This window comes from Dama dama, chromosome 18, assembly GCF_033118175.1.
Source record: "Dama dama isolate Ldn47 chromosome 18, ASM3311817v1, whole genome shotgun sequence".
Classification (NCBI taxonomy): domain Eukaryota; kingdom Metazoa; phylum Chordata; class Mammalia; order Artiodactyla; family Cervidae; genus Dama; species Dama dama.
This window is the reverse complement of record NC_083698.1, coordinates 8,744,243-8,766,500: the sequence shown is the minus strand read 5'-3', so window position 1 is coordinate 8,766,500 and position 22,258 is coordinate 8,744,243. Positions and strand designations below refer to the sequence as shown.

At 39.9% G+C, this 22,258-nt stretch overlaps 1 protein-coding gene across 6 annotated transcripts in view; it reads right to left on the bottom strand.

Annotated features, from left to right (window-relative positions):
* Positions 1–9,663, bottom strand: part of AKAP9 (A-kinase anchoring protein 9) — a 163,978-nt gene extending 154,315 nt beyond the window's left edge. For all 6 annotated transcript variants that reach the window (XM_061164862.1, XM_061164863.1, XM_061164864.1 and 3 more), the window contains exon 1: positions 9,405–9,663. In XM_061164862.1, the coding sequence (XP_061020845.1) occupies positions 9,405–9,452 (48 nt within the window). In that variant the 5' untranslated portion in view covers positions 9,453–9,663. The remainder of the gene's footprint in view (positions 1–9,404) is intronic.
* Between the last annotated feature and the right edge of the window lie 12,595 nt (positions 9,664–22,258).

Genomic DNA, 22,258 nt, shown 5'->3' with positions numbered 1-22,258 from the left:
AGCTAATACTTCCTGTAAAGTTCTTATAATTTGACAAAGTTCTAAGAGCTTTATATGTATAAGCTGAATCCTCACAACAACCCCAACGCAGATAATATCACTGTTCTTATTTTCCAGGTGGGAAACAGCAGTACTGACAGGTTAAGTAACTTGCATAAAGTCACAAAGATAATAAACTGCAGAGCCAAGATTTGATTCCAGACTGTCTGGTCTAGTGCAAGATCATAACCACTAGTATTACAATGCTTTTTATAAAAAAAAAAAAAAAAGAAAGAAAAGGAAACCTTTGAAAAAGATAGCATTCACCACGCTTTCCTGATTCACATTCATTCCCCATCTCACAATAACCTGAATTACTCACATCCCTTTCTGACCAACTATTGCTAGAGTTAAAGGTTACTTTTAAAGTCTTCATCACACTTGATTTTTCATTTTTGACAAGCGGCCATTCCTTACTTGAAACGCCTTCCTTAGTTTCACAGACATCATCATCTCCTAGCTTTGTAAACAGTCTGCATCTCGGTATTCTCTGTGGATACTTCAGTTCAGTTCAGTTCAGTCGCTCACTCGTGTCCAACTATTCACAACCCCATGGAGCAGCACATCAGGCCTCCCTGCCATCACAAACTCCCGAAGTTTACTCAAACTCATGTCTATTGAGTCGGTTACGCTATTCAACCATCCCATCCTCTGTCATCCCCTTCTCCTCCCGCCTTCGATCTTTCCCAGCATCAGGGTTTTTTCCTAAGAGTCAGTTCTTCACAAAAGGTGGCCAGCTTCATCATCAGTCTTTCCAATGAAGACCCAGGACTGATCTCCTTTAGGATGGACTGGTTGGATCTCCTTGCAGTCCAAGGGACTCTCAAGAGTCTTCAACAACACCACAGTTCAAAGGCATCCATTCTTCGGCGCTCAGCTTTCTTTATAGTCCAACTCTCACATCCATACATGACGACTGGAAAAACCATAGCCTTGACTAGACGGACCTTTGTTGGCAAAGTAATGTCTCTGCTTTTTAATATGCTGTCTAGGTTGGTCATAAATTTTCTTCCAAGGAGCAAGCGTCTTTTAATTTCATGACTGCAGTCACTATCTGCAGTGATTTTGGAGCCCAAAAAAATATTCTGTCACTGTTTCCACTGTTTCCCCATCTATTTGCCACGAAGGGTCACATGGTAGCTCTATTTTCAGTTTTTTAAGGAACCTCCATACTGTTCTCCATAGTGGCTGTACCAATTTACATACCCACCAACAGTGTAGACGGGCCCCTTTCTCTTCACGCCCTCTCTAGCATCTATTGTTTGTGGATTTTTTATGACAGCCATTCTGGCTGGTGGGAGGTGATATCTCATTGTAGTTTGATTTACATTTCTCTAATAATTAGTGACTCTGAACACCTTTTGACATATCTCTTGGCCATCTGTATGTCTTCTTTGGAGAAATGTCTATTTAGGTCTTGCAGCCATTTGCTGATTGGGTTGTTTGTTTTGAGGCTATTAAGCATCACAATGGCTTCCCCAATGGTTCATCTGGTAAAGAACCCACCTGCAACGAGGGAGACTTGGGTTCGATCCCTGGGTTGGAAAGATTCCCTGGAGGAGGGAACGGCTACCCACTCAAGTATTCTGGCCTGGAGAACTCCATGGACCGTATAGTCCATGGGGTCGCAAAGACTCGGACACAACTGAGCAACTTTCACTCACTCACTCAAGCATCATGAGCTGTTTGTAAATTTTGGAGACTAATCCCCTGTCAGTCACATCATTTGCAAATATTTTCTCCTAATCTGTGGGTTGTCTTTATTATTTCCTTTGCTGTGCAAAACCTTTTGAGTTTAAGTAGGCCCTATTTATTTCTTTTTGTTTTTATTTCCATTAAATGAGAGCTGTCTTGTTAAAGGGAAGTGCACTGGGTAAGAATGACCAGACATCTATTAATATTTTCTTTAGGAGAGGAATTTACATAAATTAAAAATTAAATATCAGTTTGGCAAATATAGATGGTTTTACATTAAAATACACTCAATGTTTTATCTTTGAAAGGTTTCTGTAACTTCCAGCCAAAACCTATTATTTCATATAAATTCCCAGCAAATATTTTTAGTTATAATTGGGCCCTGTCCCTGTATTCCCCGGGGAAACAGTAAGGCAATATCAACTTGAAAAAGTGAGACCCTTGAGGAATAAATACTGTCTAGTCAGAGTCCACAATGAATGATCCTTAGTAAACAAGGAATCTTGTTCACAAATTTTGTGTGCTCAATATCAAGAAGGAAAGAGATTCTTGACCACATACCCAGTTAGTGGTTCAAAGCTCTGGAACTGGAGAACTTAATTCAATTAACACAATTTATAAATTCAAATCTTTATAGATGAGGATTTTGAATATCAAAGTTTAGTATAGTTCTTATTAGTAAAAATAATAATTTGGAGGTTTTGAGAAATGATCTCTTAAAAGAAAAGAACTCACTCCAGGGGCTTTAAGAAATGATTTCTTAAAAGGAAAAAAAAAAGTTAGACTTACAGAGAAACTTTTATACCACGTAAGAATCTCAGTGAACAGCAAACCACAATAAGAATCATAACCTCGATGGCAACTGAAAACAAACAGCACACTGTTCATGAACAAAGGGGATGAAGGAACTTCTCATGGTACAAAAGAATCTATAGATTTAAATAAACAACGTAGGGAAAACCACTTCTGGAACAATTCTAAGTTTTTGAATCGCACTAAATCCATGGGCAAATCAACCACAGCTTTATGCAACATATCTAAACGAGCTTTCAGTGTCCTAAGTGATATTTTGGTGACCATGACCACAAAAACTCTAGAAGTAAAAGGGGAGTCACTATGATAACAAAAATATCTTACACTAGCAAAATATCAATACAGATCTGTTGTGTTCACATATGCAAACGGCAGGTCTTTTTGTTACTAAAGAAGATTAGGTTATTTTCTCCCACAGTGAAAAAGGATTGGTAACGATCAAGCCAAAAACCCAACAGGTGCCCCCTGGACCAACTGCATGCACTTGTTAAACAGCTGGTCAGAGAACCAAATGACTCACTGGCCCACACAGAATTCATACTTTAGTATCATGCTCTAGTCAAACCAAGAACTGAGAGGAAGGACCAGTTTAAATTTTGGCAGAGAGGAGAAGGCCTTAAAAAAAAAGATGGAAGATAACCCTACTGAAGATGTGTATCTCTCTCTGTCTCCATCACCTGCCCGAGTGCATGTTTCTCACTCTTTCGCCCTCTCAGGATATAAAAATACATATGTAACACAAATATAAGCAATAATAATATTATGCAAAAGAAGTTGGTAACAACCCTATTAAAAAATGGGCAAAGGACATGCATAGACACTTCAAAGCAGACAGACAAATGGGCAAGAAGCGCATGAAAAGATGTTCAACATTCTTAGTCACTAGGAAATTAAAAAGTAACAGCAAAATGAGATATCGCTTCCCACCCACTAGAATAGCCATAATTTTAAAAAAACTAGAAAACAGTAAGTGTTGGTGAAGATATGGAGACATCAGAACTCTCATACACTGCTGTCGGGAATGGGTATAGCCACTTTGGAAAAAGTTTGGTGGTTTCTCAACAACATAGAATTACCATATTATTCAGAAATTCTACTCCTAGGTATATACCCAAGGGAAATGAAAACTGGTACTCAAATACTATATGTGAATGTTCACAGGAGCACCATTCACAATAGCCAAAAGGTAGAAACAACGTAAATGCCCATCAAAGAATAAACAAACAGAATGCAGTATGTACGTACAAGAGAAAACTGTTTGGCCATAAAAGGAAATGAACAACTGATACATACAACACTGATGCCCACTGAGAACACTACACCAAGTGAGAAAAGGCCCTGGGGTCAAATGGTACAGTTACACTCATGTGAAATCTCTCGAACAGGTAAACACTGAAATAGAAAGTGGACTGGCAGCTGCCAGAGCCTGGGGAAGAAGGGAATGAAGAATATCTTCTTAACGCACACAGGGCTTTATTCTAGGATCATAAACATGCTTTGGAACTTGACAGAAGTTGTAGTTGCACAATGCTGTGTACGTACTAAATGCCTCTGAATTGTTTTAAGATGGTTGATTTTTATATGACTTGAGGTGGCTCAAGTAAAAAAAAAAAGAAAAATCATAGCTTCTTATATCTAGCACCAGAAGAACTCAAAAAGCTTTTGATCATTAACACATTTTGTCTTCAAAACACCTGTTGAGAGTCATGGACTGTGACAGGATTTTTCCCACAGACAACAAGGCACAGAATTCATCATAATTTAAATAAGTGCTTGCCAAGTAAAGTCCATAGCTGCAGCTGTAGGCGTTCAAAAATGTTGGTTGAACAAATAAGCAAATAAATGTCTTTTCTTGTATGACAAACAGCATATAAATACAGAAGTTCCAAATGCAAAACAGCCCTTTTATAAGCTTATAAATAAACTTTGAAAAATTCTGAAGGTTTCCAAATTAAAGTTTTTAAAGAGATGCTCACTAGTGAAATAGATATTCAATTTCAATTTCAGCAGAACTGAACTGAGATATAAAAAATGTTTATCATTTAACGTTTAACAATTTACCACAAGAACCTTTTCTAACTTTCGTATTAGAAGAAATTCACCTACAGTTCAATAATCAGTAGCCTACAACAGATAAGTATTTTACAGTCATAGTTTAATTCTTACTGCAAACTTTTTATATATAAAAATAAGAGGTGTTTTGTTTAAAAATAGTTTTCGCTATAATCTTGTCATATTCCAATCACTTGGATATATTCTATCTTTTTCATTTCCTTTTTTTCACGAGCTTATTCAACTTTCAGTTTCACTAACAGGACACCACAGACCTCCTTACCAAGTCTCTCTTCATTGGATCTTGAGGCTCTTTTACCCAATCACTGCTCTATCCCTGTTCCTGCCATGTCCCTGGATTAGCCTTCAAAACCTCTCTTCAAAATACACTTCGAGAACCCTGTTCTGCCCATTCTTTCCTCCATATTCTCTCTTTAAAGCTCATAAACTAAAAATCACGTTTTGCTTTTTTCTTTCAACAAACACTAAAGGTCATGAGTTGGTTTTTAAATCACAGAGAATGCACCACTCTTACAATAAATGTTGAAGGTATCAAACTGCAGTATCTACTTTGAAAGCTAAGCAATCTATGTCACAGGTAAGAATAAAAAACTAGAAAGTATAAAAGAAACAGGGATGGAGAGCAACGTCCTCAGTGGTGGCGGGGAGTGTCTGAAATATGCAAAGAACAATTATACACTATGACTAACTTTGTCTATAGGAGTGGAAATAACGATTGAAAAGTCCTATTATCAATAACCTAATATACAACTTGAGGAGAGCACTGTCCTTTTTGTATAGAACTGGCACTATTTCTCAAACGGAAAATGCTCATTAAACAATCATATAATTATTACTTACTGAATGCAACAGGCAAAAATTTCTATAATTATTCAACAATGCCAACCATATAAAATGCTGAATAGCTGATAAAAAAAACTTTGATTTTACAGAATTCTGCCAGTAGAATGTTAAAAAGTATACATACTGTGAATATGCAGAAGTAATTTTATACTAAACATACAACTGTCCTCTAATTCTGTTTGCTAATATTACAACACTTTCTTTTACATAAACTTGTAGATAATTTTACTTGGAAAAAAACTGAAGTCATTTAAAGTGGAGTCAGAAGTCTGGATCAACACAAGGACAGCCTGTGTAGTCCTGTCCTTGTCAGCACCTTGCAATGAGGTTAGCCTGGTTCTGAAAATATTTACTTAATGCAGTAACGTCTCATGCCTCCACGGGTCACACTTCTTACTACATCAGTACTGAGGAAGCAACTGAGGACCCAACAGCAAATGAAAAAACCAACAAGTAGCAGAAGAACGAAATTATCATAAAGCGCATTCACAAGGCTCCATCAGTGCTTGGTTATTACAGACCATCCCCTCAAGCTAGTCACAGCAAATCTAAAACAGCAAATTAGGAGAGGAGGCAGGTGAGATGGAGCAACGCAAGATAGGCATGTTCATGGCAATGAGAATCGACAGAGAAAAAGCTTTGTAAGATCTACAAAGCCCGAAAGGAGATACAGAAACATCTAATGATAGAGAATCCCAACCACATACTGGAAACAGCACTGGAATAAGAATTATAGTTCCAGAGCTACACTAATGCCAGGGCCCTTGGGAAACCAGGTTACCCTAGGGCTCATCTTCTTGTTCTGTATAATGATCAAACAATATAACATTCTCTTCAACATACTATATTTGATAAGCTTTTATTGTTTTTAAAAATGGCATTTAAAAAATGGCATTTAAACATTTTTACTGGTCATAAAGGAAATATACTGCAGAGAATCTGGAAAATACTAAAAAGTGTAAAGGAAATTAAAACTGCCTATAACCCACCACCCAAAAAGAACCATCATTTATATCTTGGTGCATTTTTTTGTCAGGTGTCTTCATATATAAAGATTGTATATATACTTTTTTTGGTAACATTTTTATCAATCTGGTGTTATATGTGGGCATTTTCCCAAATCAGAACGTTTCTGCAGAATTATTTCAATGGCGACATATACGGAAATTTGGGCTTCCCTGGTGGCTCAGACGGTAAAGAATCCACCTGCAATGTGGGAGACCTGGGTTTGATCCCTGGGTTGGGAAGATCCCCTGGAGAAGGGCATGGCAACCCACTCCAGTATTATTGCCTGGAGAATCCCATGGACAGAGGAGCCTGGTGGGCTACAATCCATGAGGTCACAGAGTCGGACACAACAGAGCGACTAAGCACAGCACACATACCAAGTTTATTCTCCTATCATTGCGAATTTTGGTTGGTATAACACATTTTATAAAGTATACTATACTGTATTCACAACAGGTCATTTAAAAAATGACCAATTATAGATACAGAAAGGAAGTAGTTTTTCAATGAATAGTTTACCAAACACCAAGAAGAAATTTTACAAGTTGTGGTCTGTAAAACTAGATTAGCAAATACAGTATTTAAATTCAATGAACAAGCAAGACATTTTGAGAGCCAAGTATCTGAATAAAGTTTTAGAAATGGTTATTTTAAGTGATTTCTAATGCCAGCAATGAGACTTCCAATGATGAGAATTCTGAATTACTGTTATTAAATTACAACATGCTAGTTAAGCAGTACACATTAACAGTTCATAGTCATTCTGCTCATTCATTAAGCAAATATTTACTGCATACTTACTATTTGATAGGTATCAGGCTAGACTGCATTAAGTATCAATACCAAGAACCTTCTTTGTAAAACAGTCTTAAAAATGAGGTAGCAACATTTAACAGATTTTAACAAATGAAACAATTTGCCACAAATCCTACAATACCACCTCTCTCACTGCACTTATTAGCCAGTATCTGTCCTGCTAAACTTTGAGCAACTTCAGAAGACAGACTGTAACCATCTCTGCATTTCCAGCTCTTGGTGTAAAACAGAGTTTGACATAGGTTTGCTTAAGGAACTTACACTCACAACCCAAAGTTTTTAAGTCCTAATATAAAAGCATACATTTATACAAAAGAAGTAATGTATACACTGTTTTCAATGTCCATGTTCCTATTGTCCATGTTCCTATCAGTCTTCATAACCTTAATGGCTGAAAAATATTCTATCATACTTAAATAATATAGTTTAGAAAGTGATTCTCCTAACATTGTCTTTGAAGGTTGTCCCAGTGTTTTTATATTTTGGTGCCAATGCTCCAGCAAATATATCTTGTCTTACATGTCTCAAATTTATTTCTGACTAGAAAAATTCAGCTCAATTCTACAAGATATTCTTCCACAATGAAAGTGAATGTAAAAAGAAGATTTTTATCCCATATACACAAAGAAACTAGAATTCTTTTTTGCCAAACCAAAGCAATTTAAGTAAATCCTCTATTATGAGAGATGTCCAAAGTAAACTATGTTTTCTGGACTGCTTCATATATACTTAGGAGAGATACTTCTGGAAGCAGATAGTAAAAATACCGAGGTAACAAGCCAACAAACAAAACGTCTAATGAGAACTTCAATGCTTTTGGAAGGAGGTGCACACTTTTCCTCCACTTTCTTGGATTCATAGACGGTACTCAGACCCTCAAGACTGCAGAAATGTAAGCAACTTTGAGATCCTAAAGATGCCTTGATTTCCTTTCCCTGTGTATAGATCCTAAAATAACAATCTACCTGATACAAACACTTAAGGTTTGACCTTAGATAATACAGAGCTAGTTTACATGTTTATATTAATTTAAGAAACTTATGTTAAGCATCTACGATTGTATCTCCGCAGTGTGGTTCTTTAGTGATTACTGAAATCACAGACCCAGTCTCGCTTTGCTTATTTGGAGGGAGGAGACGGAGAGGAAAAGAAACAGTTAAACTATATTATAATTTAATTGAGATGCAAGTATGGCTGTGAACAGTCATCTCTAATAAAACATACAATCTATGAATTGTAATTTCGTTATAGGGAGGAAGGGGTCCTTTTGGCCAGTCAAAAAATATGCTCAAGCACGTAATTTAAAAAAAAAATATTCTATTTAATTTATGTTTCGTCTATGTCAAATTTTTCATGAAACCCAGTGAATAATAAACCTTTTCCATTGTTTGCTTTCCAGTCTTTTTCATACACCCACGTAAGATAGGGACTCAACAAGAAAGGAAGAATTCTATAGGTGATGCTTAGAACATGGACCCTTTCGTCCCCAGAAGTTCCACTCACAGACTGCAATAACATTCCACACAATGCAAGGCGCATGCCGTGACAAAGACCCCCAAACACAAACACACAAAGCCACGCTAAAAGCGCCCCTCCAGCGACGTTCACAACTGGTACTTGTGGCACACTCAAGCCACGACTGAGGCAGCTGTCACAGGCCAGTCACACACTCGAGAGTGCCAGCGTGCCGCCTAAGAAAGCCAAGCCGATGATGAGCGCACAAATCCCCAACCGAGTAAAGAAGGGCCCCAAACCCCCGCCCTGAAAAGCACAATGTCTGCACAACCCAGAAAACCCCCTCAAAACAAGTCAAAGGCTGGAGATTCAGAAGCAAGCTGTACCAGCTTATACAGTAAAAAAGAGGTTTTATTTGGGCATTCACGAGAAAGGAGCCACACCACCCAGTCATCACGGAAATAACCGCTATGTAGTGTCTCACCAGGCTTTTTCATTTAGAAAAGGGAGACGAGGGCAAGGGGGGAAAGCAGACGCCGCAGCACCTCCGTCCCAGGCGGCGCCGGGGCTGCCGAGCTGAGGCCTCCGCTTCGCAGGAGCCCTCCCAGCCCTCCCCGGCCACCGCCTCCCAGCGCGGGCCGGGCGGCCCCCGGCTCTCTCACCTTGGCTTTGCCAGCCTCCAGCTTCTTCCGTCTCTCTTCGTCCTCCATAGCTTCTGCGGGGAAGGCTGGGGGAACACAGGCGGGGGGTCGGGGACGGAAGGGTAAGGTCGCTTCCAACGGGGGTGGGTCCGCAAGGCTCCGCGGCGCAGGGCGCGGGGCCGAGCCCGGCGCTCGCCCCTCCCGGAGTGGAACCAGTCTGCGCGCTCACTGGCTGACCGTCCTCGGCCGCACGGGCAGCGTCGTCACCGCCGCCGCCATCTTCGTCTCCACGTAAACACACGGCGGAACGGGAGGGGGGAGCACGTCGGCCGCGCAGCCGCCGCGAGTCCCGCCGCGCCGGGCAGGTGCGCCCGCGGCCCCGCCCCGCCCCGCCCCGCCCCGCCCCGCCCCGCCCCGCCGCGGCCCCGCCCCGCCCCGCCGCGGCCCCGCCCCGCCCCGCCGCGGCCCCGCCCCGCCCCGCCGCGGCCCCGCCCCGCCCCGCCGCGGCGCCCCCCGCCCGGCCCCGCCCCGCCGCGGCGCCCCCCGCCCGGCCTCCCACCCGCGGCGCCCCCGCCCGGAAGCCCGGCTCTCGGGGGAGCACACTTTCCCGGGGGTGCGTGCTGCTCCCCGGGTGGCGGCCTGGCCGAGGGGGTGGGAGAGGGCGCTGTGTCAGGGGCGCCGGTCGGACCCCCCCCCCCCCCCCCACCATCGTCCAAGGGACTCGGTGGTCGTTTTTTTAGAAGATTTGAGACTTTTCAAGTTTCAAAGCAAAGGAGAAAATACTGGTGCCTAACGGTGAAATTGGTGAACGCTGAAAAGCCCCAAAGAAAAAGACGGGGGCCAAGAGGGGGTTGGGTTGGGGAAGGGGCCCACTGGACGACAATTTTTCAGCCTAGATTGACTGGCCAACCCGGAGGACTGGCAGGGCGGCCAGTAGCCTTCACTCCTTCCTGAGCTGAAAGTGCCTCCCTTTTTTCTCACAGGAGGCTGCCCAATCGCCTGTTCAGCTTCAAGGCCCACCTCACTCGCCGCCCTGACTAGCTTTTCTGATCTCTTTGTTCTCGCCAATCTTAACTTAATCCCTTCCCACGCCTCCTAGGAGCTTCCCCTTAGCTATGGTGTCCTGAAAGGAGCCTAGGCTTTCTACCTTGGTTGAGGACAAAGCCAGCATAGGCTTTTTCGCTTAAATGACCTTGAACAAGTTACCTATCCTCCTCTAGCTTACCTGGAAGTTTTGGAAGGCTTGTTAACATATGTGAGTTAACATATGTGACTGCCCTTGGCATATTAAAATACCCTTAATGTCAGTTCTCTTCTCCCTGTATTTCCTTTATGTACTCTGCATGATGTTTTAATAACTTGTGCCCTTGTTAATCGGAGAAGGAAATGGCAACCCACTCCAGTATTCTTGCCTAGAGAATCCTGTGGAGGGAGGAGCCTGGTGGGCTGCTGTCCATAGGGTCGCACAGAGTCAGACAGGACTGAAGCGACTTAGCATGCATGCATGCATTGGAGGAGGAAATGGCAACCCACTCCAGTATTCTTGCCTGGAGAATCCCAGGGACAGAGGAGCCTGGTGGGCTGCCATCTGTGGGGTCGCACAGAGTCGGACACGACTAAAGCGACTTAGCAGCAGCAGCCCTTCTTAATTCACCTCCTACTCCCAAACCCTTAATGGCAAAGACTGTCTTGCTCACCTTGGCATTACTAAAAAGACCAGCGAAATGCTTCACACTCAATAAACACTTGTTGGATTGAATTGAGCCACTTCAATAAATTTAGCATGACTCTCCTTCCTTTATTTTCATATGTTCCCTCATTACTTCCTTTTTCCTCCCCACCATCTTACCTTCAAATCTATTTCTGGGATGACCTACCTACACTTTTTGACTTCTCAGGTTGATCATGTTTCTCCTTTGTTTGGGGTTAGGTTGAACTGAAAAACTAGTATGTGTGAACTAGAATAAGCTATGCGTTAAATCATACAAGTGGTGTTGAGTGAAAATTGGGTTTAAAAAAAAGAAAAAGAAGAAAAGTAAAGATCTCAAATCTACCACAAACTGAAGACCAGTTTTGAATAGTCCTGATTTAGAAAATCTTAGATTTAAAAAATATATATTTTTTGTTCTCAGACCCCATAATGCATACATAATTGTGGCAGCTTGTAACACCCAAGTATATATCGTCCTGTTTTCCTAACCTGAATTGAGAAGTGGATGAGATTAAGCATTTGATCATGGGAATAAGTAATTCAGACAATAAAAGAATGATTTATTGTCACCCACCAAGCTGAGAGTAAAACTAGGACTGGAACTAAGTGTTCTAGTAGTGTGGTGACTTTAATACTGCCTGGACAGAGGGACTGTGTTTGTAGGTTCTGATTGCCTAGGAGGAGGAAGCCCTATAATATCTGACAAGATATTCCTGCTTGTTAGTAGATGCTGCATTTCAGTAACTAAGGAATTCACTTGTTTGTTCCACTATGTGCTGAAAACATTCAAGAAATATTTGTTCTGGTATGCGCTGAAAATGTTCAAGAATCTTTTAAAGGAATAAGATTATTTCAGTGTTTCCCGTTACTAAGACCAGCCAATCATACATGTTTGTCTTATATTAATATACAATGGGTACTCAATAAATGTTGAAAGTTGTATGTTGATTTCTGTTAGAAGGGCAAACATGTGGCACTAGTTCTCAAACACCTCCTTCTGGCAACTATTCAAGTCATATCATTCATTCACATCATTTCCTGAGAAGATATCTGGGCAAAGAACTGCAAGAAATGAGTGAGCCATGGAGATAGGTGAGGATATTGCAAGTCTAAAGATCTGAAGCTAGATCGTGACTGTCTTGATAAAAGCAGGAGGCAAGGGTGGCTAGAGTAGAGTGAGCAAGGAGGAAGACAGTAGGAGATGAGGTCAGAGAAGTAACAGGAGGCCAGATCCTGTGGAGTTCTGAAGGTCCTAAGGACTGGCTTTTACATTAAGTGAGACTGGGAGCCTTTGGAGAATTTTGAGCAGATAGGTGAAATGTTCTGGATTACGTTATTAAAGGACATCTGGCTAAGAGCAGGCCGGACTATGGGGGATCATTTTGGATGCTACTGCAATAATCTGGGCAACAGATACTAGGAGTTTGGACAATGGTAACGGCAGTGAATTAGATTCTGGGTATATCTTAAACATGGAACTAAGAGTGCCACAGGAGTTGTAGCTTGAATATGAAATTTGAGATAAAAAGGAGTCAAAGTTGACTCTATGTTTTTGTCCTGAGTAACTGAAATGATGGAGTTACCAATAACTAAAATGGGGAAGAGTAAATTTGGAGGAGACCATGAGTTCAGTTTTGAACTTGATAAATTAGAGATATATGTTAGGTATTTGGAGAAGGAAATGGCAACCCACTCCAGTATTCTTGCCTGTAAAAACCCATGGACGGAGGAGCCTGGTAGACTACAGTCCATGTGGTCGCAAAGAGTCGGACACGACTGAGCGACTTCACTTTCATTAGGTATTTGAGGAGTAATGTCAAGTATAGCTCTGGTTATCTTGAGTCTGGACTTCAGAAGAGAGGTCCATGCAAGAAACATCAATTTGAAAATAATCAGCATATAGGTGGGATTTTAAGGTGAGGGCTTGGATGAGATCATCTGGGGCCATGGTGTCCAACACAATAGCCATTAGCCACATGTGACCACTGAACATATGAAATATGGCTTGTCTGAACTAAGATATACTATAAGTGTAACACATTGATTTTTTTTTAATTTTTTTATTTTTAAATTTCAATTTATTTATTTTAATTGGAGGCTAATTACTTTTAAATATTGTAGTGGTTTTTAACACATTGATTTTAAAGACTTACAACAAAAGAATTTAAAATATTTCATTGAATATTCTCCATCATGGAGAATTACCTTAAATGCTGTGCTGTGCTGAGTCCCTCAGTCGTGTCCGACTCTTTGTGACCCCGTGGACTGTAGCCCACCAGGCTCCTCTGTCCATGGGGATTCTCCAGGCAAGAATACTGCTGTGGGTTGCATGCCCTCCTCCAGGGGATCTTCCCAACCCAGGGACTGAATGAACCCAGGGATAGAACCCGGGTTTCCCGCCTTGCGGGCGGATTGTTTACTGTGTGGGCCACCAGGGAAGGCCTTTCCTTACACAGTGATCACTGAATGTCCTTTGGGCAAAGCCCTTCTTTCTAAGTTAAAAATGGTCCTGAAGAGCTTCCTTAGTCAAGGCCAAATATTGAAACTGAAAGTTAAGATTAATCCACCAATCATGGGGTCTCAAAGAGTCAGACATGACTTAGTGACTGAACAACAAATGAGATATTAAATTATTTATTATTTATTTTTCTTTTTCTTTCAGGAAGCATTTTATTGTTGCTCCAAGTGTAAGAAGTTTCACTGACAGAAAATCAACACCTTTAGATAACCTCCCATATAACTCTGCTCAGCTTTTGAATCTTGGGTTTTGTAATCATATCAACCTATTTCCAAAAGATTGCTCTAACTGTAGCCAAATCATATTTGGAGAAGTGTTCTCCATCCTTCCCCTCTGCTGCTGCCGCTGTGGCTAAGGCACTTCAGTCATGTCCAACTCTTTGTGATCCCATGGACTGTAGCCCACCAGCCTCATCTGTCCATGGGGTTCTCCAGGCAAAAATACTGGAGTGGGTTGCCATTTCCTACTCCAAGAGATCTTCCCAATCCAGGAATCGAATCTGAAGCTCCTGCAGCTCCTGTATTAGCAGGTGGGTTTCTTTACCAATAGCACCACCTGGGAAGCCCATCCTTCCCCCACCTTAACCAGTATATTGTAATTGCCATTTCATGTTATTTGATCTTTCACAAATTGGTCAGATACAACCTATTTGCCATCTCATTTAGAAGCCAGAATCTATCAATAGACCTTGACTTCACAAAACCTGCAGCAGCAATTGAAGCAATTCTTTATATTCTATATTTTTAAAATATATTTTTATATTTATTATATATTTATGTATTTTATAAATATATATTTATATATTTTATATTTATAAAATATATAAATATATGTTTATGTATTTTATATTTATATATATTTTTAAATATAGTTTTTCTCTCTTATATTGTCTTGGACAAAATATACCTCCTAAATTCAGGAGGAGGAACATTACGGTTTGTTTTTAGCCATTTCTCTTATGGATTACATGATTTTTCTTTAGCCCTTTCTCATAAGGTCTATCTGAAATACATTTGGTCATTGTAGTTGCCATTCTATGGATCTTGGCAAAATCCTATAAAATTCATTTAAGTTAACCAAGTGATTTTCATTAAATATTTGAATTATGTGTTTCACCATAGCACAATTGTCTTGGGTTTTCCTATGTGCTTAATTCCTATTTGTGTGTCACAAATACTTTAATAACAATACCACATGATTGATGTATTTTGAATTTCAACCCTGTTCTTTAAAGCACCTCGCCCACTGGTGAATTCTGCATTTTGTTGTACAAGCCATTTAAAAATGAGTCAGATTTAAAATGAGTCAGTAATGCCTCATCAGTAATTCCTTACAAACAGGTATACCTCTTTCTCATTTTTCAAAAGCAGTTCTTGTAAAACAGAAACACCACGGTTTGTACTGATTACTCCCTTGAATTTTTCCAAACCTAATACAAAACACTGAGTATCCAGATACGTGATCCTATGGCAATAAAATGTTATCTCAAAATTATTCAGAGAAAGCTTTCATCTATGACTATTTTCACGGCTTTGCTTCCCTCATTAGAAGACATTCACCCACGGTTTCCACTGAGTATGCTTCACCATCACTTGCCATGCAACCTGCCTAAAACTATGCTCCAGAATCGTCCATCCAGGTAACACTTCCAGGCATCTCGACTTCTGTTAATGACCTCCTTCTTCTGGTCTGTTCAACTTGAGACCTTGGAGAATTTTGAATCCCTCCTTACCTCGTCCATCGCATCTATCAGGAACATGCCCTGCTGTGCTTTCTTTCCCAGGGCATCTTGATTCCTTCCCAGTTTTTCTTTTTCCACTGCCCACACGGTCGATTATACCCCTCTTATCTTATATTTTGAATATTTCAGAAGACTCCAATTTGGTATATCATGTTCATTCCTCTCCATTATCTTCTAGTCCTTATGAGTGTCAGATTAGCCTTCTAAAACACAACTATCACTGCCATTCCATTATAAAATGACTTCCTACTGCACAATGAAAGGACCTTCAAATTCCTAAATCTGTCACTCAAGGCCCTCCCTAATCTGCCCTAGCTTGACTCTGTAGTCTAACTCCAACTCCTTGCCCTTCCCAACTCCCCACTCAGGTGCTCACTGGGCTACCTGTGAAGCAATTGCTAAATGACACTTGCACGATGCCAGAAACCCATATACAATTTCAGAGTCATCACAAGACATATTTCTGGGACATACAATTGAACTTATTTAGCAAATGCAACTTGTACCCTTTGTAATTAGGGTTAAGCTGAAGAAAAAGGAGACATTAAACCCTAAAACCAAAAATTATTATTTTTACCTATTAATAGAGGTTAAAGTATATGAAAAGGAAATAGGAGGGAGCATAGTGGTGTATCTTTTTTACCTTTTGCAGAATAAGAAACTGAAGGCTCAAGAAGTTAAGTGATTTGCCTGAATTTCCATGGTTAGGTAGCAAAAGTCCTACCCAGAATTAGTCCCAGGCTCCAATTTAAGTCTTACTGTATTGTGTTAAGCTGCTCCTCCAAACAAAATTAGTACCTGAGTTTGAAAGGAATAAATACATGCTTCCAGAAGGTATTAAGTAAAACTGAGGGCTTTTTTGGTTAAATTTTAAGATTTCAAAAGATTATTTATGACTTCTGAAATCAGAACTTGTTTGAAGTGGCCTAATGAAATGTTAGAGAATCTAAGATATTACTGTTATCAAGATGGAATTATATGCCTATAATCCAAGATACTGCTATTGATTACTGAAGAGAATATATACTAACTTCAGATCTTCAAGGATCTTCATGACACCAAGTAGTCACAGAACATAATCTAAATGAGTTTCTCAAAGAGTTGTATCAAAGGGTCCAAGTAGTTGTTAAAGTCAAGATACACTTAGTTTTGAATCTGAAAGAAAATTTCAAATAATCTCGCAGTGTCTCTTCTGTTTTCACCAAGAGCCTGTGAAATATTAAATACTGTCTATAGTACACTTCATGGCCAATAGATGGGGTAAAAATGGAAACAGTGACAGACTTGAATTTCCCGGGCTCCGAAATCACTATGGACGGTGACTCCAGCCATGAAATTAAAATACACTTGCTCCTTGGAAGAAAAGCTATGACAATTCTAGATAGCTTATTAAAAAGCAAAGACATCACTTTGCCAGCAAAGGTCTGTACAGCCAGAGCTATGGTTCTTCCAGTAGTCATGTACAGATGTGAGCATTGGACCATGAAGGCCGAGAGCCGAAGAACTTATGCATTGAAACTGTGGTGCTAGAGAAGATTCTTGAGAGTCCCTTGGACAACAAAGAGGACAATCCTAAGGGAAATCAACCCTGAATATTCATAGGAAGGATTCATGCTGAAGCTGAAGCTCCAATACTTTGGTAATCTGATGCTAAGAGCTGACTCATTGGAAAAGACCCTGATTCTGGGAAAGACTGAAGGCAGGAGGAGAAGGGGGCGACAGAGAATAAGATGGTTGGATGGCATCACTGACTCAGTGGACATGGGTTTGAGTAAACTCCTGGAGATGGTGAAGGACAGGGAAGCCTGGTGTACTGCAGTCCATGGGGTTACAAAGAGTCAGACACGACTTAGCGACTGAACAACATTTAAAATGCCCTTCTTAGGGAAATTGCCCCTAGTTGCTATGGCTTGTGCTGGATTTGAGTGAAACCAGGTTTGTTTATGCCTGGCTACTAATGTGTGGACCTCTAAAAGGACTGGACACAAAGGCAGCTGATCACCTGTGAATTAATATGGCATACGTTCCTAACCAGTGTCAGCACTCATTTTGAATGGTGACTTATGGACCTAATCACAATATCTCCCTCTTGGAAAGGCAGATACCTTGTCAACTGAGAATTTAGGCATGATTCCAATTTTCCATGATACCTGATATACTTCCCAGTCTTGCAAGTACCCATGTAACTCTATAACTCAGAAGATAATGCTTTGACTACCTACATCCCAGTATGTATTTGCAAAAAATCTCCATTGCCAATAGTAAACAGAGTACGACTTTTTTCTGCATCTTTAAAAAGTCTAACAAAGATTTTTTGTAAACTCTATGCCACTTTAAAAAGGGCAAAATAATATGAAATATTTGAATGCTTTCTATAGCCCAAGAATTAATATACACAAATAAATTAATGTGATTTTATATATATATATTTATATATCATCACATGAATTTCTATTCAGCCAAGAAATCAGGACTAGAACTCACCTCTTTGAAGGTATGTAAGGTAATTCTGAATGTGTTGTGTGTGTATAGCAGGCTATAAAACTTTGCTAGAGAGTCTCTTGGAATAAGCTGTCAACCAAAAATCATCACAAACTTCTGTTTCTAATCTAATAACTGGAATATCATTTGGTATTGTGCAGCAATGATTTAATAAAAGCTACCTAAACATTTGAAAGACCTAATGTGTTTGAAGGAATTGAATGACATCTACATCGACAAATAAACTGAAATATGGCATAATACCACTTTTTGAAAGAAAATATCCTAATTTACTAATTTAAAATATAGAATCTCAGTCTATAGACATGATTTTGATTGTAAAGTTTGCTGATTTACCTTTACAAGAGTGACTTAATTTTTATCTTTTAACATTTCTGTAGTAGCTTAAAAAAAACTTGATATTTTGTTAATGTCCAGATTATATATGTTGATTCCCTGATTTGACACTGTCTATAACAGTGATTCTCAAACTTTAAAGTGCATATGAATTACATGAAGTGTTTATTATAAATGTAAATTTCTAGATCAGAAGGTCTGAGCAGAGCGTAAAGGACCGACCCAGGAATTTGCACATTTAACAAGCAGCTCATGTGACAGTAATGCAGGCGGTCTGAGTACAAGGCTAAATATTGAATGTTTGTGTCCCTCCAAAATTCATATGTGGAAACCTTAACCTTTGTTATGATGGTATTAGAAGGTAAGGGCCTTTTGTAGGTAATTAGGTCTTGCAGGCAGAGCCCTTGAGAATGGGATTGTGTGTGTGTGCGTGCTAGTGCAAGCTCAGTTGCTCGGTCGTGTCTGACTCTTTGTGATCCCATGGACTGTAACCCGCCAGACTCCTCTGATCATGAAATTTTCCAGGCAAGACTACTGGAGTGGGTTATCTTTCCCTCCTCCAAGGGATTTTCCTGACCCAGGGATTGAACCCACATCTGCATTGCCAGGTGGATTCTTTACCACTGTGAGACCTGGGAAGCCCCATGAATGGGATTAGTGCCCTTACAAAAGAGATTCTGGAGAGCTTCTTCACTCTTTCTGGCCATGTAAGGATACAAAGAGAAGTTTGGGGTCTTCCCAACCGAGGGATCACACCAGGTCTCTTGCATTGCAGGTGGATTCTTTACCGTCTGAATCACCAGGGAAATCCACAAAGAGAAGCTGGCAATCTGCAACCCAGAAGAGAATTTTCACCAGAACCCAATCATGCTGGTACCCTGATCTCAGACTTCAAGCCTCCTGGACTATGAGAGAGAAATTTCTGTTGATTATAAACCATTCAGTTTATGGCATTTTGTTGTAGCAGTACTAACATGGGAAAATAGGCATATCAAAGAAGTTTCCTCATTATTGACTAATATTGCAATAATAAACTAGAATATATACTTATAAAACTTAAGAATTGTTTTTTTAAAAATAAACAAGAAGGAAAATAAGAATAAAGAACACGATATAGTATAACATTCTTTTGTTTTGAAATTTTGGTCCCTGCAAAGAAACAAAAGTACAGTTGCCAAAATAAAAAGAAATTATACTATCTTAAAAAGTCCAAATTGCCCACCATAAAAATAATCGTGACAGCTAATATTTGTTGAGTGACTCCCAAGTACACACCAGTTAGGTACTAAGTGCTTTATGCACATCGCATGCATGCGCACTCAGTCACATCTGACTCTGTGCCACGCGATGGACTGGAGCCCGCCAGGCTCCTCTGTCCATGGGCTTTTCCAGGCAAGAATGCTGGAGTGGGTTGCTGTTTCTTCCTTCAGGGGATCTTGACACAGGGATCGAACCGCCATCTCCTGCGTCTCCTGCATTGCAGGTGGATTCTTTACTGCTGAGTCACCAGGGAAGCCCCTTTCAAGTACACTATCTCAACATAATTCTAACAACTCTATGAAGAATGTACTATCTCTATGTTAGTATGAGGAGACTGAGAGGTTAAGTAACTTTCCCAAGGTCGTGGGGCTGATAAAAGGCAGAGGCAGACCTTGACCCTGGGTCTTTAACCATGACTCTGTTTACTTTCTCCTTGCCACCACAGGACAATGCATCACAACTGTACTGAGTTTAAAGCAGCATTTTGTATTTTTAGTTTTTGCTAAATATATGAGAAACAAATATGTGAGAAAGGCTTTGACAATTTCTGACCCTCATTAGGGTGTTCTTTAAACTGTAAATTCAAAAACTGTATTTCCTTATAAAAGTTGAAAAACGACCTCACTTTGAACTAAAGATATTGTAGTTATTAATCATAGCTCTTGTAGAACACTGCAATTCAGTAGCTTGACACATTTTATAATCTGTTCTCATTTTAATATTTAAATGATGGTAAAACTTTGCACAAGATACTAGAATAATGATCAGTTATGATCTGTTAAGATACAGAGACTCGAAGAATTCAAAAGATAATGATAAATAACATCTACACTGCAACTTTCTAAAGGTAACTGGAATATTTTCAGTTTTGCTATTTCATCTTTATAATCTTTAAAAGCCAAGGGAAGCACAATTGCAAAAACATTAATTAAAACTAGTCAGTGATAAAGTGGTTTCAAAAAATAACCATTTTTCAAACAAGGAAGAAATTAGAGGATTTTTGAGAAAACATTTAGTAAAATCATAAAAATGGACTAGCACCTTCCCTCCCCCACCCCGTTGCTCAAAGTGTTTAGAAAATTCCCATAAAAAAAAAAAAGAAAATTCCCATAAAAATTTTTTAACTGAACTTGGTTCTTGTTCAAATCATGAAGCTTTGCTATTATGTGAAGTTTCTTCATTCTTAGAAAATAGAAAAAGCATTTACAATTAACTGTTAATTTTCTGCAGGGTTAGAAAATGGGAAGAGGCAGGAATAAAGAACTGTTGCCTCCACTGAATTATTTTAATTCCTTATATGTCTTATATAGATACATACTTAATGGCCAAGCCTCAATTGTCTAGCTCACATACCCATCCGCATTTTAAACTCTCATACTTGTCCGCACTGAGTCTCCAGCAGTTCATCAATTACATCCAGGTTTTCCTACCTTGTCACTGGTTCCCCTAGTTGTTCCCACCCAGGAATCTCAGTTCTGGTCAGCTGTGACTCTGTATTTACCCATCTCTTCCCTGGTGGCTCAGTCAGTAAAGAATTCTCCTGCAATGCTGGAGACCCAGGTTCAATCCCCAGATTGGGAAGTTCCCCTGGAGAAGGAAATGGCAACCCACTCCAGTAGTCTTGCCTGGAAAATCCCATGGACAGGGGAGCCTGGTGGGCTGCAGTCCATGGGGTCACAAAGAGTTGGATGTAACTGAGTGACTAAACCACCACCAGTCTTGGGGGCAGCTGTTTGCCCTGCGTCCTCCTCTTCTCTTTGGGATCCAAGAAGCGTGGCTTTTCAGCCTGTTCAGTTTTTCCCTTGTCAGGATAGACTTTCAAGATACTTAAATGCAGAACTGGAAACCAGAAGTCCTACCTAGAAATTCTGAATCAGAGAGGTTCCAGGCCTGCAGAGAACAAGAACAGCTGAGATCAGGGGTGAGATGGCAAACTGATGCAGCAGAATTTATTAAGCCTTTCTGCCCCCGTTTTCCTTCTTGGCTTCCAGAGCATGGGAACCTAGACATACATTGCCAGGAGGGATATTCCAAGAATCCACTCTTAGAAAATGGATCAACACATTGGATGCTCTCTAAATCAACAGTCCTGCAAATCACCCTTAGAGTAGCCCATTCACCAGCAAGCCTTCCACTAGACACACACACACACACACAAGCAGATAATCAAGAATTATAAGACAATCAAAGGAGACTTTAAATGGAAGACTTTCAACACTTACAACGGAAGCCATAGTAAACAAAGAACTTAGAGAAAGCAGAGACAGTGTGGAGAGTGAAGGAAAAAAGAATTTTAAGCACTTATAATGTTTATCCCCAGAAAGAAAGAGAGGTTATTGATTGTGTACAAGAGGCCAAAACAGGAGGTGACCTTAAAAAAGCAGTAGTCAGTGACTGAAAGCAAGCTCTTAGAAATAAAAAGAATAGTGAAAATAAAAATTCAGTAAAGAGTTGGAAGCTCACCTTCTGGAAATTTCTCACAAAGGAGAATAAAACGAGGCAGAGAAAAAATACATGAGAAAAGATAAAAAAAAATTAGAGGTCTATCCAACTAATAGCAGTTTTGGACAGTTAAAAGGAGAAAGTGAAGGGGATAAATAAGAAAGAAATAATACAAGAGAATTTTCTAGAACTAAAAAGCAGGACACTCCACTTTGAGAGCCTATAGATTGCCTACTACAATGAATGAAAGGCAATCACTGAAAAAATTATAGAACTCTGGGCATAAAGACCTTGTATCCTCATCAATCTTGTTCCTCTTCCTTCTTTGTCTTTACTTGAAAAAAACCACAACTCTGGTTAGATCC